Raw genomic sequence first — 22377 nt, 5'->3', positions numbered from 1 at the left:
CCCAATTTCTCGGTGGTCTGCTATCAGTACTGTCTCTGGTTGCTCATATGAAATCTAAATATAGCTATTATGTAAGTACAGGCCCTACTTAAGAACACCCGACTTACAGACGACTCCTAGTTACAAACTGACCTCTGGATGTTGGTAATTGCTGTACTTTAATCTTAGCCTACAATAAACAGCTGTAACAGATATCACAGGTGGCTGTAATGAAGATTTATTGTAAATCCTGGTTCTCATGACAATCCAACATTTTCTAACCCAATTGTCACAGAGACCAAAAACAATTGTCTGGAGTTACAATTATAAAATATACAGTACCGACTTCAACTTAAAAATTCAACTTAAGAACAAACCTACAGAACCGATCTTGTATGTAACCCGGGGACTTCATAATTTTTGAAAACTTTTGAATGTTACATTAAATGTAAGTTGAAAATTGGTACCTCCTCTGTGCGCACACTGGTGGTGTAGTGCAGGAACTGAAATTGAGTTTGTATATTGTACTTATTACTATTACTCATGCAGCTTTGTGCCGATATTAAGTGTTTACTTCTTAAAAATTTTCATAGAAGGTCCAAATGCTCACTTATTATTGTCTCAAATTCTTAGCAGTTTTGACCACCTTTATTACCCAAAATGCCCATAGATGGGAAAGGTGTCTACTTCATTGACCGGTTCCTGTACATGACTAATAATGTCCCTTATTTGGAGCTGACACTGCGGCTCCTGGAAGCCATGGTGAATGTAGGCACCTTAGAACTTAAGCCTCATGCACATGACTATGTGGGCCGCATACTATGGGGTGTGTGACCCTGTTTGTGGTCTGTATGACATTGGCATATAAGCACCATTGTCAATCAAAAAAATGCAGGTCCTTCTGTCATTCTAAAATTTGTGCAAATCCGTAGCCATTTGATAATTTGACCCTAAGTCCCAGCAGCAAGTTTTTGGGTTTCCTGTAAAAGTCATATTTTCAAATATGTATTAACAAATGAAAACACTTTGATTTATCCAAGTGACTTTTAAACATTTTTTGGGGGTAAAAGGTTACATTTTATGTTACCAGTCAATTTAGTTTTATATGATTTAAAGTAAATTACAGTATGTAAATAATTTTACGTAATATTGAAACGTTTTAGAAAAAAAAAATTAAAAATATTTTTAATTCTCTGCTTTTTGAACAAATATTCTTATTACCCAAATTAACAAAAAACTGACATTTATTATATGTTTTTATTATGGTGGTGCCATTTCTTATCCAGTTCAGGACCTGGGGTAATTTGCAGGCCCATATAAAAATATAAATTCATTTGTAAATCACTTTGCTTTATTCTCTCTAATAATGCATTCACTTTGGGTGGCAAGTGGTGCATGCAGCAGGTTGGCACTGCCATGGGTGCGCCAGTTGCATATACCTTTGCTAACCTCTTCTTGACGGTACGTGTCAAAAAGATACATGCAGGCAATTTGCGAGGATAGAAGAAGTAAATGTTGGTCCTGCAGGAGGAAATCGTAGCAAAGACTTTTAAGACAAGAGGCGAAGTATTCTCAGAGAGGCTATTGGTCCGTTGGCAATTTGTCTTGTATGCAAAAAGAATCATGTTGCAGAGTGTGGATGGTGCTTTTTTTTTTTTTATTACCCCTGAGGAAGCGACAGCAAAACGTGCTCGGGGTTCAGTGGTCCATCGCTATTTTCCCATGGTGTGGGGTAATTCTTAATGTTTGTATATTTGGTCTCTTAGTAATGGCACCAGTACACACTTATCAGAGCGAGCTGCATCACAGGCTTAAGGAAGCACATCACGTGCAAAAAAGACTGTTTCTTAAAGTTTGAAAGATGGTGATTGGAGTCATTAACATCTGTGGAATAACAAGACTCCAGTGGGCCTGCAGCGAACTTTGGATCTGGACCCCCATATACCTAAATTTGCGCTGCCACCCCTGTCCTGCCCATTACAATTGAGAATACATGTGTCTGTTACACAAACATATACACACTGCTCTTATACCATACGTATACTGTCCAAAAGCAGCCTCCCCTTATTAATATACTGTCCGGCACCAGCCGCCACTCACTAATAACATGTCAAGCAGCAGCCTCCCCTTATTAATATACTGTCCGGCACCAGCCTCCGCTCACTAATAACATGTCAAGCAGCAGCCTCCCCTTATTAATATACTGTCCGGCACCAGCCGCCGCTCACTAATAACATGTCAAGCAGCAGCCTCCCCTTATTAATATACTGTCAAGCACCAGCTTCCCCTCACTAAAAGCATGTCAATAAGCAGACTCCCCTTATTAATATACGGTCCAGCACCAGCCTCCCCTCACTAATAAATATGTGCACAAGCAGCCTCCCCTCACTAATAAAATGTCCAGCAGCAGCCTCCCATTGTTAATAAAATATGAAGCAGTAGTAGCCGCCCTTCAATGAAATTTCCAGCAGCAGCCTTCCCAAATTTATAAAATGTCTAGAAGCCACTTCTCATTTTAAAATGTCCAGCGTTAGCCCACACTCACTAATAAATTGTCTAGGAGCAGACACAGGGCCCCTAATCATAAAAAAAAAATTCAGTGCTTACCCCCTGTGCTCTGGAGATCCCCATGTCTTCCTCTTCTCCTTGTAGTTTCCTGTCTAGCAGGTTATTCAGGTTTAAGTCTTTGTTTTTAATACTTTTTAAATTTGTAATTATTACTTTATGTTCCTCATAGGTCAGAAGAGATAAACCTTTGGAAACTTTATATTTTCAGGTTTTTTTACATTTAAATTTTCCACTTTAACTGTGGCTGAATAGCCCCAGTAACAGGTGAGAACTGCACTTTTATAGTGACATCTGTCACTATTTGTGCTGTACTGTACCTAGACAGACATAGCGGCAGCCTCTTACAAATGACATCCTGACGATCCTGTGTTCAGTCTCCACTACCTCTATTCTCTGCTTATACCTTTTCTCTAGGGTTATCTGGGCAGTTTCCTAAACCTGCTATGTTGTGGTTTTAAAGGGGTAATCCCACAAAGACAAACATTCTTAAATATACTTAGTATAACAAATTAACACATAAAAAAAATACAGCATTTCACAGATATAATTCCAACCTGTCTCTATCAGTCTTGGTGTATACAACTGCCCCTGGATCCGACTGTAAATATTCTGACAATGGTGGGATTTGTCTCATGCAAAGCTTTTCATGTCTGCATACTGCAGTGCTCTCTTCCTCCTGCCCCTCCCCCTGCATTACGAGACCAGCTCAGACACAGGCACTTCCTGCCAGCAAGCAGCAGTGTGCATAGACCTGCTCTTCAAGCTACAGACAGATAAGGTCTTTATCCAGGAGGGACGCGTATAGCAGAGCAGGCTCTGTGTGTTTCATAGTTGAGTTAGCAGAGCTGGAGAGTGTCATTCTGTGCATTATGCATCTCATGGATCTTATCATCTCATCTCTTTTTCTATGTGTCAGATATCAGTACAATGTTCAAAATGAAAGTGTAGATAACCCTGTACCCTGATAATCTAAGCACATTGTCAGTACACAGAAGTGTCTGCTTAGAGAGTCCCCGCTCACACTCTGGAATCTTACACTGACCATCACTGAGTGATAGGAGCTAAAACAGCAATAAAACTGAGTAAAATTGTAAACTAAGGGGGTAAAAATGATCTTTTTTGTGTGAACATCACTGGGGGATTCAAATTTAAAAACTTTCTTTCATGTGCAAACCTCTTTTACGGGATCCATAAATCTACAGTGGGCAGTCAGCAACCTGGTAAACCTTTTATACTTTATGGGGCTTACAATCTAACAGCAATTTTCCAATCTAATTTAGTTTTCAAGCAACTTTTAGGCTGTTTGTTAACCCCTTAAGACTTTTACATGTTTTAAACATTAAAATTATGTATCCCGTAGCATTGAAAAACCTTTGAATAAAAAATGAATTACAAAAATAGAGTTTTACATGAACACAAACAAAATGGTGGAGACATTTAGACTTGCTGGACAGTATATTAATAAGGGGAGGCTGCTGTTGCCGATTTTTTTTTTTTATCCAATTCAATCGGACATATTTTTGGCACTGCATTCTGAGCGGTTCATGATACCAACTCAGCCCCTTGAACCTGTGCCTGCTTTCAGGGTCAATTTCCTGCATGACACTATCATGGCCCATGCCAAGGTTGGGTTAATAGAAAACCAGTCAAAATAAAGACCATGCAAATGAGATCTGTGTTCTCCAAATAACTATACAGTATGTGACAATATGATGCTTATTCCTTCTTGATTATGGAGATATTAAAAAAACCATAGACACAATTGAGATACCTACACTACAGAAGGGGCTGTGCCGGTGTGGAAGGACTAGGCATCTTTCATAAATATAAGAAAATTATAGGGACAAGATGGTCAGAGCTCCCAATGAGGCACCAGAGTCCAAAATATTTTTAGATAAATAGTAAGGCCCATTATGTATCATAAAAATCCCCCAAAAGTGCCACCATTTCCAGTGTAAAATGTCTCGGATATGATGGAAATGAGTCATTGACATCTCTATATTTATACACGTCTTCTCACCTAGTCCCGCATTGCTTCACTCTCCGCCATGGCTCTTCCTCTTTCTCCAGTTGATGAGAAGGAACTTTGGTCAGGGAAAAGCAATGTCAGCATTTTCATTCCGTTTCCTTGTAATTCAGTAGCTGATCTGTTAGCAATAGAAAGACTATTTCTACATATGTCTGTCCAAAATAGACAGGTCACAGTATAAAGAGGCTCCTCTGTGGCATCACAACAACAGTGTACACCCAATAATCCTGTAACGGGTGTGCACTATCGGCACAATGTCATTGGCGAGCTTCCTAATACCAACAGAAGCCATTGTTGATGGGAGGCTCTAGACTGGAGGCAGGGGCAAAGGCCCGGGGTCCATGAAAGTTTAAAAGAATCAATTGTATGCATGTAAAAGATGCAAGTGATTAGGAAAGTAGGCAGAGACATGTATGTGTGCCCTCTATGATGTCATCACGATGCACAATCAGCACATCACACAGTGCTCACAGGCAGAGCACAAGGATATGTCTCTGTCTTTGCTGCTGGCGAGGAGGAGGAAGAAAGCTGCGAGGATCACCAGAGGTAAGTAATGAGTTTTATTTATTTAGTCCATTTTGGGGGAGAATTTTTACATGTTTTAATTTATTAAAGGAAATCAACCACTTAAAAAAAGCTAGAAATACTCATCTCTGCTCCTCTTCGTCTTGAACCCAGCGCTGTCTGTCACTAGTAATTAGCAGCATGGAAGGCAGGGACAGAATGTCCCGCGCTCTTGGCTGCTAATTATGCACCCCCCCCCCTCCCGGCACCTCCATCCCCTTCCCCCTCCCATGGTTCTTGAGAGAAGTCACCTCACTCTCCCATGCTTCCAGAGCTCCGGACATCTTGACTGTGCTGATAATTATAACTCCTGGCGTGTCAAGACTAGCAACGGACAGTGCATCAAATGAAGAGGAGCGGAGGTGAGTTCTACTAGCCTTTTATTTTTCTTTTAAGTGGTTGATTGGAGCCATTGCTTAGATTTCAATTGAATGGGAGCTGATCTGCAGAAACCTGGTCTGACCACTACACATTGGGCAGCGCTATTTCCTTCCTATTGGATTCTCTGTTACTGAGAACCCCTTGATTTGGAGCATGCTGAAGGTTGGACCTCCACCAGTCTGATATCGGGGGACAATTCTATGATTATGGTATCACTGACCTGAATAAACTCTGATATTTAGTCTTATGTTGCTCAGTTCTGTTAATGTGTGCTGTTGTTTCTCTCTTGCAGTAGTGATGGCGCACAGCCCTGGTGAGTATTTGATTTTTCCTTCTATTATATCTAAGGTTGTCTTCCATTCTGTGGTTCTGTGCCCAACTTACTAGAAATGTTTAAATCCCAATTGACTCTTGTTTTCCCCTGGACCATAAATTAATGGACTTTGTGGAGAATTTCTAAGGGTTTTTCCAGATTTAGCATATATAAGTTATTGTTTGTATAATGGACAGTTACACCGTTTTCCAATATACTCATGCTCACACCGTCACCGGCTGTGCCCCTCGTCAGGCCCCTCCACCTCAACTTGGCAGAGAGGTGACTTAAAGGGGATAATAATCGCAATACCTGGTAATTTGGAAGCCAATTTGCTAATTTCAGAGCTTGTAAACCAGAAAACTGATGTAGAAATCCTAATAAATGTCCCCTATTCAGGTTTGAGTCAGGTGATCAAAACCCATCCAAGGTCATGTGATGTCACATAGGAGCAAACAGGAGGTCCTTCAACCAAAGGAAAAATATATATATTTTTAAATTTAACTTTTATTATTATCAATTTTTTAAGACAGACAATTTTTATTTAGAAAACATGTATAGAAACAAAAAAAAAATTGTCTGGAGGTGATTTGGGTACTACAAACAACAGGCAATTAATTGGAGTTGATCAATTAATTGGAGTCAAATCTCCTATGTTCTGATCGACTAGAAGGCTTAGATGAGCCAGTCCTGCAAGTTCCAGTTTGTTAAAGGTAATTTAGGGTCCCAGCATTGCCCACCCCTGCTCCCCATACACACTGATACACTTTCTTAATGCAGCCCCTTTAAGCCACATTCAAATTTGTCAGAAGAATCATAAATGTAAATAATGAAAATAATGCAATTAGTATTAATTGCTGAAGAAAAATGTATCATTAAATAAATCATTTTTTTTTTTTTAGGAGTTGGAGGAAGACATCTGTTACAATATAACCCATTTATTTTAGGTGGGTCTTGGAGTTTGTGATAAGGCCTTTCCTTTATTAATTACAGAATTTTTAAAAAATATTATTTAAACAAGACGTTAAATAAGAATTTTATATCTGATTAATAATTCATGACTAAAGATGAGCGAGTATACTCGTCCGAGCTTGATGCTCGTTCGAGTATTAAGGTACGGCTCGTTGCTTGGACGAGTATTTCCCCTGCTCGAGATCGAGCATTTAATTAAAAAAACACAGTGAAGAACAATGAAGAATAGAATAAAAACAGTGAACACAGTGAATACAGAATCATTTAAGTGAAAAACACAGTAAAGAATAGATTACAGATGTGCGGCACATCAGCTTACTTGTCGGGAGATACGCGCGGAACGGTGCGAACAAAATAGAACACATTGAAGAACACGGTGAGCAGGACAGAGACACCAGGGAGCAGCACAGAGACACCGGGGAAGCGGCAGCACGGAGACATCGGGGAACAGCACGGAGACATCGGGGAACAGCACGGAGACATCGGGCAGCAGGGAGACATCGGACAGCATGGAAACATGGGGCAGCGGCAGCACGGAAAGATCGGGCAGCAGGGAGACATCGGGCAGCAGGGAGAGATCGGGCAGCACAAAGACATGGGGCAGCACGGAGACATGGGGCAGCACGGAGACATCGGGCAGCACAGAGACATGGGGCAGCACGGAGACATGGGGCAGCACGGAGACATGGGGCAGCACAGAGACATCGGGCAGCACGGAGACATCGGGCAGCACGGAGACATCGGGCAGCACGGAGACATCGGAAAGCGGGCAGCACGGAGAGATCGGGCAGCATGGAGACATGGGGCAGCAGGGAGACATCGAGCAGCACGGAGACATCGGGCAGCACGGAGACATCGGGCAGCACGGAGACATCGGGCAGCACGGAGAGATCGGGCAGCATGGAGAGATCGGGCAGCACGGAGACATGGGGCAGCATGGAGAGATCGGGCAGCACGAAGACATGGGGCAGCACGGAGAGATCGGGCAGCAGGGAGACATCGGGCAGCAGGGAGACATCGGGCAGCAGGGAGACATCGGGCAGCAGGGAGACATCGGGCAGCAGGGAGACAAGGGGCAGCAGGGAGACAAGGGGCAGCAGGGAGACATGGGGCAGCACGGAGAGATCGGGGAGACGTCAGTGGAAGAAGAGCAGCGGATCCCGGGACAGCGTATCTCCCGACAAGTAAGCAGATGTGCCGAACATCTGCAATCTATTCTTCACTGTGTTTTTCACTTAAATGATCCTGTGTTCACTGTTTTTATTCTATTCTTCACTGTTCTTCACATCTGCTAACTGGTCGGGAGATAATATACGCGCAGAACAGTGAAGAATAGATTGCGGATGTTTGCATACATCTGCTAACTTATCAGAAGACATTCTTTTTCAATTAATTAACACATTTTATTCCCGAACCATGGTCCCTTTGAAAAATGCTCGGGTCTCCCATTGACTTCAATAGGGCTCGTTATTCGAGACGAGCACTCGAGCATCAGGAAAAGTTTGTCTCGAATAACGAGCACTCAAGCATTTTAGTGCTCGCTCATCTGTATTCATGACTAAGGACAAGCAGACCTGTTCAGGTTCGGACCTGAAAGTTTGGCTTAGGTCCTGAACCCGAAAGCTTATCTGTTGCTAACCCTTTAACCAGAGTAAATTACTCTGAATTTAAAGAGTTAACAACCACGATCGGAACTCTTTGTGGGCGTTACAATCAGGGGTTGAGCCTGAACATAGAAACCAAGCCCGAACTTTTGTCTGAAATCCAGTAAGTGAACCTAAACCCACAATGTTCAGCATGGACCCAAACATTGCAGGTCAGGTCCGCTCATCAATATTCATAATATTATCTTTTTGATCAGTTTCCATTTTTTTTAGAATATATATATTATACAATATATATATATATATTAAGTTGAATAAAGATATAGGTCAATAGAATTCAACCAATAAACCTATAGATTTGATTTACAGAAGGGAAAACGCCCAATAATGCCGATGCCAATCGGCTTATAGTGAGGATAACACAGATATGTTGCTGCCACAATTTATGATACTTTCTCTTGAAGAAAAGAATCCAAGGACCTTTGGAACTTATCTCAATTACTATGTGAACCTTACTTGTGTGCACACAATCTTGTAGATTATAAAATGCAAAAATTAATGATATGGGTGCTCGTAACTATTGTGTGTGTGTTGCTATACAACTGTATTAATGTTCAAGGAATTCGGGAAAACAGTTCTCCTGTGGTTCCCACATTGCTCTGGTATTACCGGTAAACACGACACACTTCATTAATGGATGGCCTCTACAGACATTTCATTGGTCAAAGTGGGTCCTGTATCTACCTATAACCCCTCTGGAACATCTGGCAAGTAAAGATGTGATGAATCGGGAGTCACAGCAGTGTAAGTTTGCATTCCTGCCATCACTGCCCCCGCCCCCCCATTGAGTTTTCCCCAATACTTGGAAAACCCCTACATTTGGTTGAGATTGGTTTCCCATTCATAAACCAATGGGTAGCCACCCATAGACCTTTTGTTGTAGATAAGTTTACGTTGACAGCTACACAGTTGCAACCAACCTCAACTTGACTTATCCCATTGCCTTCAAAGGCTTTCATCATATAATTTCAGTTTTTATCTGATTTATCTGTTTATCTGATTTGCAAATTGTAGCAAAAGACATAAAGATGTGTATATAAGATGTCACTTAATTACTTATGTTGTTGCTGATGTTTGTGTGATGGGTTTGGGTTTGTTGGAGTCCTGACCTGGACCCAAGCCCCTACCAGTAACACCCACAATTGGTACTGGCATTGATCGTTCATGTTAGCCCATTAAACTCCACTGACAGATGTGAATGGGTGCCGTCATTTTGGGGACGCTCCCCGTGATGTCATCAGTCCTGGCCCGCACCAGTGCCATTTAAAGTGACAACACTCATGGACAACCCCAGCACCGATCGTTATTGGGTGTTATTGGTGGGGAAGGGGCTTGAGCCAACTTACAAAGGGGAATCATTTAGGTGAGTACACTAGCTTCACTTAGAACATAACATACCGCCAAATCTTCATATTTTACAGCCTCTAAAATATCTGTACAAGATAATAACCTTCTATTTTGTATCCATCCTCTATATCTTCTAGTACCTTACTTCTGTCCTGACGTGCATGTGACCCCAGGTCCCCTGTTTGAGGGTGAAGAATTCACTGTAAGATGCATCCCACTCCCCTTTGGAACCCCATATTTTCAATTATTTTATTACAAAAATGAATTTGGTATGAGGAATTGCTTAGGTTATTGTGACTATACAGTTCACAAGGCTCAGCTGACGGATTCTGGACTTTATCACTGCAAATATGTGGAATATTTTCCATTTTTTTCTGTGCTAAAAGATAGCTGTGTGCAACCTATCCACGTTCAAAGTAAGTTGGTACAAATATGAAATGTAACTATATTTGATGTTTCAATATCTGATTCATACCCAATTTGCTTATTAGTTAAAGGGAACCCTTTTTCTGGCTCCCCCCGTGTCCCCATAGAGAATAGTGCACACATTGCCAAAGATTTTTTATAGTACAAGTGGCTTTTTCCAAAAAAAAAGATAAGTTAGTTCAAAGTTTACCTTCTCTATTCAAAGCTGTGTCCATAGTCCCATGGGAGTGGCCAGTGAGAAGCGGTTTCCTCTTCACCCTCGGGAAACGGCTCCGTCAAGCATCGATTTCACAATTTTTAAAAACCTCCCATGTCCCCCATATCTTCTCCCTCCCAGGGGAGCCAGGAAAAGGGCTCCTGATGACAGGTTCCCTTTAAATCAGTCATTCTAAGTTTACGTTGACCTATGCTGAATGTTGATGTATCCCAGCCTCTTCCCTATTGGTCCTGAAGGCCACCATTTTATATAGTTCCTCATGTTTGATGACTCCACCCCACCACCATAAAATAGTTTTTGCTGCTTCTTCGGATGTGTAATTTTGCTGCTGTTAGATAGATGTAAACTCATCTGTGATTGAGAGTAACTCGTACCCACTATCTTTGAATTGCTTTAAAAGTGCAATTCAAAAACAGCAAGCCATTACCTAATTGTTTTATAAGATTCTTGGAGAAACCCATTTAAGATTGGTGACAAATCTTAACCCCTTGTCAAAAAACACGAAACATCAGCAAACAGCAAAGGGTGTATGGAGAGGACGTCTCCTCTTCTGTATGGAAGTCAATACATGGGCACAGTCTTACACTAGGGGCAGTGTGGACCTAGGGCAAAGATAGGTGCTACAGATAGGAAGTGGACCATGGCAGATAGCAGTAGGATCCTGGTCTCCTGGCTTAACTGTGGCTATGGAGAGGTGTTCTGGTTCCTAAGAAAATCAAAAACAAATGTTTTCTAAAGGTCTTAGGCTCTGTGAAAGGGTTGTTCGATCCCCACAGATTGAGAACTGCTAAAGGGTTGAAATCTTTTATTTCCTTAACTATGGAAATATTTCTATTATATTTCATTTGTTTTTATTTATATTAATATTCTTAGAAGTTTCTAAGTTGTGCTATTATTCCCTAAACACAAATTTCTGCACAGAAGGGGGCGTCCGGTGCTCAGTTGGACCATGCCACACATTGATCATATAAAGTACTACAGAACTGTGTTGCAGGCCTCATGTTAAAGGCGCACCAAAAAAGTTGGTGCACTCTGTCGGAGCAGTGCAGGGGGCACCAGATCCATGAAGAACGGGTGCCACAAAACACAAATCTGGCGCCCCCTGCACACTACACAGGACACTACACATAGTACACACTGCACTGTTATTGATAAATGTGGGCCTATGTATATTAAAGGGAACCTGTCACCATGAGACCCATTTTCCCCACAGAGCATAGTACATACACTGCCAAAGTATTTGTGTATAAAAAATAGGTTTTACAGAAAAAAAGATATGTTAAATTGTACCTTTTATTAGCATCTGCTGTGTGACTAGGCACTCGTCCCCTGGGAGGGGCTGGAAAGGTGCAGTTCAACCCCCCCCCCCTTGGGAAACCACTCCTCTACGTGTACTTTTCAAATATATGAATAACTCCCCACACTCGGGATTGGCTGTAGAGGAGCAGGGGGCGTTGCTAAGCCAAGTGATGTGTGTTTTCATATATTTGAAATGGACACATGGAGGAGCAGTTTCCTAAGGGTGGGGGGGAACTGCTCCTTTCCAGCCCCTCCCAGGGGATGAGTACCTAGTCACACAGCAGATGCTAATGAAAGGTACAATATAACATATCCTAATTTTTATAGAAAAACACTTTGGCAATGTATGTACTATACTCTGTGGGGACTGGGGGAGTGCTAAAAATGGGTCTCCTGGTGACAGGTTCCTTTAATAAATAGAAGTTTACTTTTAATTATCAGCTATAGTACATACAAGATGTATAAAACATATGAAATAAAAGTGGAACATTTTTACTATAAAGAGCATCTTTCACAAATAACCTTTGTGTCTCCTTTAGTGCTTTTTTCTCCGCCACAAATGACGGTCACCCCATATCCAGTAGTGGAAGGAGATTCATTGACATTGACTTGTGACACACAACTTAACCCATTGAGATGGATGACATATCTGGAGTTTACCTTCTACAAATACAATCAGAAAATTCAGGAACTCAGTTCATTTAAAGAATATAAAGTTCAGTCAGTAGAACTGGGGGATTCTGGGACTTATGATTGTGCAGTTTCTACAACAAATGATGTAAGAAAACATAGTCCTGCATATTTTCTCCAGGTTCTTGGTAAGTTCCAAATGCCAAACTTCTAATCTTGCTTCTCCACTACTAGACTTATAGACTTCTACTTTTCATAGACCCCTTATACTTCCAAATTAGAAATGGTCTCCAGTCTACTGAATAGTAGATCATTCTATAAGAAGCTAATCCTTAGTTTACTATGTAGGAATGCGAAACCCTTTTGGTCTTCTGTAATGTGTTGGGTGCCTGTTTGTGTTTTTTTCATTAGCCCAAATTTATCTAAGAGAGGTCAGTGACATAGTCATGGTAAAAAATAAGTCAACCCTCTTCTGTGGGTCACATACCAAGATTTCTGGTCAAGTAAGGGCAGTGTCAGGCTTTACGGGTAGTGAACCCACTGGACCACCGCAGACGATAACGTAAGCCTACACCTGGGACCGGAATCTAAGTGGCACCCGGTCTTCACCAGAGCCCGCCCCAAAGTGGGTTGGACTTGCGGCGGCGTGGTACCACCAGGTCGTTCCACAGGTGCGAATTTGTCTGCGGTGGCAGCCAAGGCAAGGTACAGTGAGGTTGAGCAGAATCGTAGTCGAGTACATAGCAATAGGTCAAGGCAGGCAGTAGAGGAGCATAGTCAGGAACGGAACCGGGGTCACAACAGGAAATCACAGCACAGGACATGAGACAAAGCTTTCTTTAAGACACATGGAGTGTAGATCCGGTAGAGTATGCAGGAAGAGGCAGGTTTATACAGAACTCTGGGAAATGCCCTTTACATTTTCTGAAGCCAGCAAGCACGCGCCCTAGGAGATGCAAGCGCAAGGCCGAAGGACCGGCATCAGGAGTGGGACAGGTAGGGGCACGGGTGAGCCCAAGATATGGGTCGTGGGAGCACCCGTGACAGGCAGGACACAAATACAGTGAGCCCTAGCACTGAGCCCCCATTCTGTTACCTGTTTACTTATTGGGTCCCCCCTAAAAGGAGGTCAATAACGAGGCCAAGTGTGGACAGACAGACATAAAAAATAAGTTAAAATTACAATCCAAAATTAGAAGTAAGGAAACATAGGCTGAGATCAAATACCAGAAGGATAGCAAAACACGAACAGAGCAATGTGAACTGGCTTGATGGAAGTTTGACCAGCAAGGAGTGTAGACTGTGCTGGGTGCTATATAGGGAGGCTGGGCCTTGCCGGAGATAAACCAAGCAAACTTACATGCTGCTGTGTGCCCCCTCTGGCAGGGTTTGCTATTCTTCTAGCTTCTTATGCCCTGTTTTTTTAACACAAAAAAGTATTTTCAAATTATGCAAATGTGAATGTAGCTGGAGCCTCTCAGGCTAATTTGCATCAAAGCCATTTTTAATTTGGAAAACATGCATGCATACCACCTTTTTTCTTAGGATCGCCGTTCCGCAATAATACCACATGGTTCGATGATCATCACAAAAATGGTGCTGTGCACAGACCATCAGCATTTAAAGGGTAACAGCTGGGAACAGTGTAAGAGTGTTAGCACCAATCACTGGTGTTACCAATGTGATAGAGTCTGTTTTGGTACGTTAAAACCAAACTGAGCTTTCAGGCCCAGGTTCATCCAAACTCAGTCAAAACCGAACCTGAGTGGGTCTTCTCGTATGAGTTCAGATCCCACTCCTGGTAATTGTACATTGAACTAATTCCTGTGTAGTTTTGCGAGGGTCTAGAATCAAGCATAAGGGGGAATAATGCACTAAGTATTTTGATTATACCTTGTGGGAGAAGAAGAGACATTCCCTTGTCATGAGTGCGTCTAATGATAGTAAAGTATGGTAGGATATACCATACCATATAACAGTGATGGCTAACCTATGGAACTGGTGCCAGAGTTGGCACTCAGAGCCCTTTCTGTGGGCACTCAGGCCATCATCAGAGATGACTCCAGGTATCTTCCTGCAGTCCCAGACAGCCCAGGAATATTAAATGGAGAAAAGTCTCTGGCGGGCACAGCCCCAACGATACCGCCGACAGCCCAACGCGTGGCCCGACTCTCCAGGGGCAGGGGTGATCACGGCAGGACTTTCCAGCGGTGCTCAATCAATGTATATAAGAAGATATCCATACATAAACATAGAAAGAGATGACGGCACTCACCGGTTCCAAAAGCATGAAAAGCGTCCTTTATTGGTGGGGAAGCATGCAGGGGGGTAAACAGACAGGTTCCGGCAACGGGGCCGTTTCACGCACTGTGGCGCTTTCTCAAGCCGAGGCAGCCCAGGACTTGCTGTGCACAGAGCTATTTTTAAGTGACAGCTGTACCTGGGACTATTTTCTGCTTTATTTGTGTCCTCAGGGGCTGGTATCAATGAAAACTGTGACAGAGAAGGGAGTATAAATCACAAATTACATTTCTGTGTTGGCACTTTGCGATAAATAAGCGGGTCTTTGTTGTAGTTTGGGCACTCGGTCGCTAAAAGGTTCGCCAACACTGCCATATAACATTAGGGAAAAAGATAGGTGACCCTAAGGTTGGTGAATAGTGATGAGCGGACCTGATAAAGTTCAGGTCTGAATGAGGTTGGCTGTACCCAGATTTGAAAATTCTGTTTCGGTTGGGGTACTGAACCCAAACCTGTCCCCCAAAAAAACCATGAATGGAAGAGATAGCACCCACACTCATTGCCAGAACCGCAGCTGTTATTGACGGGGGGGGGGAAGGGGGGAGTTGAACCGAACTAAAACTTCTCAACACTGTTAGCACTGTTAGTGATCCTCGAGCTTTGGGAAGTCTAAAATGATTTTGTTGACCCAAGTTTGTGGAATAAGGCAAGTAGAGAGCAAATCTCAAGTAAATCCCAATCAGAGGCAAACATTTTGTACCAAGTGGTTTCTGTGATTCTCTTGATTGCCAATAACAAAAATATTTCAATAGATAATTACAAGATAGAAAAAGAGGCAGATTTGGTAAAATAAATCATATTTTTGGGACTGGGCTTTTTTGGAGTAACTTATTATATCATGTCACCTGTCCTACATGCATCAAAAAAAATTCACCTCCAGGGAATAGAAATTTTGTGTTCTCAGGATGAGACCATTGTTACACGACACAACCCTTTGCTTTATAAGAATGTAGGACATAAACTGTAATATACACTCACCGGCCACTTTATTAGGTACACCATGCTAGTAACGGGTTGGACCTCCTTTTGCCTTCAGAACTGCTTCAATTCTTCGTGGCATAGATTCAACAAGGTGCTGGAAGCATTCCTCAGAGATGTTGGTCCATATTGACATGATGGCATCACACAGTTGCCGCAGATTTGTCGGCTGCACATCCATGATGCGAATCTCCCGTTCCACCACATCCCAAAGATGCTTTATTGGATTGAGATCTGGTGACTGTGGAGGCCATTTGAGTACAGTGAACTCATTGTCATGTTCAAGAAACCAGTCTGAGATGATTCCAGCTTTATGACATGGCGCAGTATCCTGCTGAAAGTAGCCATCAGATGTTGGGTACATTGTGGTCATAAAGGGATGGACATGGTCAGCAACAATACTCAGGTAGGCTGTGGTATTGCAACGATGCTCAATTGGTACCAAGGGGCCCAAAGAGTGCCAAGAAAATATTCCCCACACCATGACACCACCACCACCAGCCTGAACCGTTGATACAAGGCAGGATGGATCCATGCTTTCATGTTGATGACGCCAAATTCTGACCCTACCATCCGAATATCGAAGCAGAAATCGAGACTCATCAGACCAGGCAACGTTTTTCCAATCTTCTACTGTCCAATTTCGATGAGCTTGTGCAAATTGTAGCCTCAGTTTCCTTTTCTTAGCTGAAAGGAGTGGCACCCGGTGTGGTCTTCTGCTGCTGTAGCCCATCTGCCTCAAAGTTCGACATACTGTGCATTCAGAGATGCTCTTCTGCCTACCTTGGTTGTAACGGGTGGCGATTTGAGTCACTGTTGCCTTTCTATCAGCTCGAACCAGTCTGCCCATTCTCCTCTGACCTCTGGCATCAACAAGGCATTTCCGCCCTCAGAACTGCCACTCACTGGATGTTTTTTCTTTTTCGGACCATTCTCTGTAAACCCTTGAGATGGTTGTGCGTGAAAATCCCAGTAGATCAGCAGTTTCTGAAATACTCAGATCAGCCCTTCTGGCACCAACAACCATGCCACGTTCAAAGGCCTCAAATTACCTTTCTTCCCCATACTGATGCTCGGTTTGAACTGCAGGAGATTGTCTTGACCATGTCTACATGCCTAAATGCACTGAGTTCCCGCCATGTGATTGGCTGATTAGAAATTAAGTGTTAACGAGCAGTTGGACAGGTGTACCTAATAAAGTGGCCGGTGAGTGTATAGTTACCTAACCTTTGTAAATTGTCTCCCAATACAAACGTCTCTTCCCATCTCTAGTGCTGTTATTTTTCACACAATACTTGACATTTAATAATATTTTCTAAGCAACAGAAAATGAAAATTATTGATGAAAAAGGTAATAACAATTTTCTGGTTTCATCAAGAACTCTTCTCTACTCCGGAGTTGTTGGTGCCCTCGTATCCTGTAGTTGAAGGTGAACCTTTGTCCCTGTCATGTGACACAAGTCTAAGCCCACACCGAGGAAATACAAACCTAGAGTATGCATTTTACAAAGGTGGAAGTAGGATACAGACACCCAGTGCATCTAAAAAATATGAAGTTAGCGTTGCTCATCTGGATGATTCTGGAATTTACCAGTGTGAAGTGTCTTCAAGCAACAATGTGAAGAAACCGAGTCGGGAAAAATATATCCAGATACAAGGTGAGTTAACAAATCAAATTGAACTTGACTTTAATTTTCTTTTTCATAGATCACTCTGCAATATCTACTAATGTGAAATTGATAGTTATACAGTGGCTTTAACACATTGAACATGTCAGCAATATATTTCTAAAGATGCTATGGATATGAAATTCTCCCCAGATGTTGGTAACAGATCATCTAATGCACACTGGTGAAAAAATCAAGCCACAGATGTCCATAAAATAAGTCATATATAATAATAAATAGTATATAGTAATAAATAATAATAAAAAATGACTTGGGGGGAAAAACTATTGACTACATGAAGAGAGAAGTGCATATGGCCATGAAAAGTCATGACACCAGCTGCAATTTATCAGTAATAAGGAAGCAATTCTGCCACTTAGTGAAAAATGGTTCAACCGATGGCCTAACAAAGGTGTCTTATTACGAAGGTGCCACAATTGTGACATGTCTTGATGGGTAAAACCAGTGGGCTCAGTTGGAGTGCCGCGAGGGTACTTTTTTTCATGCTACATAGGATTGCCCAGATTTGAGGGAATGCCGGATACAGATTGGAGGTTTTGCTAGTTGAGTGGCAAAGGCTTAGATGTCCCGGTGTAAGGATGCTAAGGCCCCCTACTTAGAGAAGTGAATGAAAAACATATGTTGATTAAGTTTATGATCATGATTTTTTTAAAAATGTTTCCCTTGTATTCATAAGTGTGAGGAAGAGGATGTTACATTGGGGGAAGGTATTTATGGTGCATGGATTGTTTGCCTTATACTGTATGTGGCATATAAACCAATTTTATTATTCTGGAAGATTGCATATATTTTTGCTTTAGGAAGAGGAGCGATGTGATATTTGGGAATTATCCCTATAGTGCCTCAAGTAGAGTAGGAAGATAGTGAGGCATCATGTATTGCCTGTTTTGTTTTGGGGGTTTTTTCATGTTTTTTTTGTAGGGATCGTGTAGTTGCAGAGTGACTGACCTCACTGTGAATCATTGGTTATTTGATTCCCAAATCTACAGTAAAATTAGTTATTTGTTATTTTGGATAATTATTAATAGACTCCAATAAGGGGCTTAATAACATTATGACAACTTATGCCTGAATATGCCGATTGATGGAGACCTCTGACACTACCCCTCCTTTTTTCGGTGCAATTGATATCTGTGCCCACAAATAAAGTGTGTCTGTTGTATATAGATGAGTTTTTTAAATTCATGAATAAAATTTTGAAAAAGTCGAAGAACCATGAGGTCTTGGAGGTACAAACTGATTTATAGATCCAAGTGTTTTTCGAATGAGGCAAGCAGATAACAAAATGTCAAGCAATTCCCAAATCTAGGCGGCCATTTTGTACCAATGTGTTATTCTAATTCTCTTTATTGCCTTAACTTAACAATTGCAAATGATACTTTAGTTGTAAATACACTGCCTTCCTTCGGGAAAGAGTCTGAGTAAGTGAACACTGATCAGTTTGTAGCAGAACCTGTTTGTGGTCAATCATAATATCATGGCACCTCTCCTAGCTACATCAAAAGAATTTTCACCTCCAAGGAATAGAATTTTTTTGTTCTCAGGGCGAGACCATTTTGACACAACCTATTCCAGAATGTACTCTATGGCACCTCAACTGTATAATGTTATTGCAAGACCTTTGTAAATTCTCTTCCGACAAGAGCACCTAAGTCTAGGGTTTTTTTTTTCCTTTAATAATATTTCTGAAGTTACAGGAGACGTAAATTAGCGATGGAAAAATAATTACAACTTTCCGGTTTTACCTAGAGCTCTTCTCCACTCCGCAGTTGGTGGTGCCCCCATATCCTATAGTTGAAGGTGATCCTTTATCCTTGTCGTGTGATACGACTCTGAGCCCACACAGAAGGAATACAAATCTACAGTTTGCATTTTACAAAAGTGGAAGTAGGATCCAGAGACCCAGTTCATCTAAAAAATATGAAGTTATCGTGGTTGACCTAGATGATTCTGGAAGTTACGAGTGTGAAGTGTCTTCAAGCAACAATGTGAAAAAACAAAGTGAGAAAAAATATATCCAGGTACAAGGTGAGTTAAGATGTGGAATTTAACTTTAATTTTCTTTTTATCATAATATACAAGGCTGGAAAAAGAAAATAGTCCATCAAGTTCAACTTTTAAGAATCAACATTTTCCCCATAATTCATGATTAGAGATGGGCGAGTTTCTTAAAATTCGTTTCGACCCGGTTTGCCGAATTTCATCCGAAAATTCGATTCCAACCGGGTGCGGGTGCATGAAGAGGGCTCACGGACTGAACGCTCTTCATAACCGGGAAGCCTTTGCTGCATAGTGATAGCACTGATCGCGGGTGTTAACCCACAGATTGCCGCGGGCATCTTTGCTTCAAAAAGATGCCAAAGTTTTCCTGAAATTCTAAACAAATTTAGAATCATTAGAACCAATTCACCCATCTCTACCCGTGATATTTTATGTGAATCCCCCTAACATTCTGAAATGACAGATTGGATTGTGTTTGCAAGGAAACAATAACCGGAAGGTTAAGACATTGCAGCTACATACTATCCACTAGACCTACAGCATAGCAAGAAATGGCACTTACACTTTAAGGAAGTTTTTGGATTGAAAATAATTTTTAAAAAGTACATACTGTAAGTGGTGTTTCCTCCAGACCTATAGTCCACACAAAACACTTATAAATAAATTTAAAACAATGGAATTATTAATCTTTTTAAGACAGAATTCTAACTTCAATTGTAGGTCCTGAGCTTGGTCCTGGTGCTGCAGTTATGCCCCAAGCTTGATTATGATGCTATATTAATAAACTATGCTTTTACCTATTGCTATATTTCTGTACAGATCTGGGGCTGTTTCTTTACAGGACCTGGTTCTGGTGCTGTATTTATGTACTGTGCTTGGTTCAGGTGCTATATTTATGCACAGAGATGAAACTGAATTTCTGTAAGGAGCCTGATTCTAATGTTGTTTTACTGTACGGTTTATGGTTGTGCTACAATATTTCTGTATGGAGCCCTGTTCTAGGGCTGTTTTTTTTACTCAGCTTTATTCTGGTGAAGTATTTATTCACAAAGCTTGGTGACGGTACTTTATTCATCTATTAAGCTTTGTTCAGACCCTACATTTATGTACATTATATAAATCTTTTACTTTCTCTATTTTACAATTAAGTCATTTGGATGGAGAGGCCTACATCACAATGGATTTAAGGAGCTACTATATTATAATTAATTTAGGTCAGAGGCAACATATTGGGGCTCATTTACTAAGGGTCCGTGGTCCTCACTATCGTCAGAATACCCGTCGATTTCCGATGTGCGCCGCATTTAGAAAAGGTTTTTGGCACACACAATCGGATTTTGGCACATCGGCGCTGGGTTTTAAGCAATACAAATGGGGAGGAAGGCTGACGGACGATCCAACGGATTCGGACAACGCGCGGGATCTAACATTCAAAATTGTGTCACAAGCCAAGCACTTACATGCACCAGGAAGAAGATGGTGAACTCCGGCGGACCTGAGCGGGGAAGTGACACATGCAGGATATGGGGTGAATCTTGGTGAATCGCACCGGACTTCATCTTCGTCGGACCGTCCGGATCGGGGATCGCGGCAGGACCGGGTAAATGTGCCCACATTATGTTTGATGGTTGATGAATTTTAACTATAATAAAAAGGAAACCACTGAATATAATATAGCTAATTGGATGGGACACTGTTTGTGTGGGAGTATTGTTAATGCTTTCATGATTTTCCAGAGGAGGCGGCTTTTGAGATTCTCTAAATTACTAAAAAACTACTGTGGTCTATTGTTCCCTGTTCTGCCATAACTTTAAATTGTATTGATGTGCTGTAGTTTGAGGCACGGTGAGTAGAGGTCAGTTTATTAACAAAAAGTCCAGAAAAATAGGCATCATTGCGTAACTATTTGTGTCAAATGGCACCAAGTTATGTTGGGGTTCTCTAGGGCTAAATCCAGCTCTGTCCCACTGTAGAGCTTTCACTGCTTCCATATGCAAAAATGCTGAAACATAAGCAACTTACTCCATCTCCGGCTTCTTTTTTTTTTGCCAGAACTTTTCTCCACTCCAAATATGAAGGTGAATTCCTATCCAGTAGTGGAAGGAAATATCATGACATTGACTTGTGATACAAATCTGAGCCCATATAGAAAAACTACGGACCTGTGGTTTGCCTTCTACAGAAATGGGAAAATCATCCAGGAACTGGGCTCCTCTAAAAAATATGAGCTCAAAGTGTCTCGTCTTGATCATTCTGGGAGTTATAAGTGCGAGGTTTCCACAAGTAAAGGAGTGAAAAAAACAAGTCAGATAGAATATATCCACATTGAAGGTGAGTTCACATACCAAATTAAATCTGGCTTTACTATTACTATATTGTTCACCTCTAGTATTCTCTAGAGTTTACAGACAAAAAAGCTGCCTTTCCGACCTTTAGGCTACATTCACATGACCGTACGGGGGACGTATACACGGCTGACGTATATACGGCCGGTATACGTCCCCCATAGGCGGCAATGGGCGCACGGCACCCTATGGAAGCAGTATGGTGCAGCACACATCCGGCACCATAGCACTCCGTACCCGGGAAAAAGATAGGACATGTCCTATCTTTTCCCGTAATACGGCGCAGTGTGCCCTGTATCCCTATGGAGATACCTCCTCCGCCTCTCCCCGCACATTGCCGTTGCCCGCTAAGGTACGGTACGGCGGGTAACGGCAGTTTGAATGCAGCCTAAGATTAAAATTTGACTACTTCGCATTTTTGGCACGAGACATCCATATCTACTTAAGGGTTGACCAGATGGCATCAATTCTTGGCTGTTTCTTTTCATTGTTGGACTGACTGTTTTGGTTCTCTCTCTTCATTTTGAGAATGATCCATACTCTGTGACTTTATTATTTACTCCTCACGTGCCTATGGTGAAGGGAAACTACATTGTCTACATTGTCTACATTGTCTTCCTTTTCCTTTCTCTTTGGCCATTTTTATGCTTTGCAGTGACCATCTCTCAATCGTGA

General features: G+C 41.7%; 1 protein-coding gene across 1 annotated transcript in view; it reads left to right on the top strand.

Moving 5' to 3' along the window:
- The window catches only part of LOC140069988 (hemicentin-1-like), an 85409-nt gene that overhangs the window by 48043 nt on the left and 14989 nt on the right, over positions 1-22377 (top strand). Inside the window, exons 9-12 of the mRNA XM_072116321.1 lie at positions 12299-12577; positions 17048-17326; positions 19106-19384; positions 21410-21688. Of these exons, the coding sequence (XP_071972422.1) occupies positions 12299-12577; positions 17048-17326; positions 19106-19384; positions 21410-21688 (1116 nt within the window). The remainder of the gene's footprint in view (positions 1-12298; positions 12578-17047; positions 17327-19105; positions 19385-21409; positions 21689-22377) is intronic.

The sequence above is a fragment of the Engystomops pustulosus genome, chromosome 7 (assembly GCF_040894005.1).
Source record: "Engystomops pustulosus chromosome 7, aEngPut4.maternal, whole genome shotgun sequence".
Classification (NCBI taxonomy): domain Eukaryota; kingdom Metazoa; phylum Chordata; class Amphibia; order Anura; family Leptodactylidae; genus Engystomops; species Engystomops pustulosus.
The sequence above is the reverse complement of the archived record's forward strand: the minus strand, read 5'-3'. Positions and strand labels throughout refer to the sequence as shown.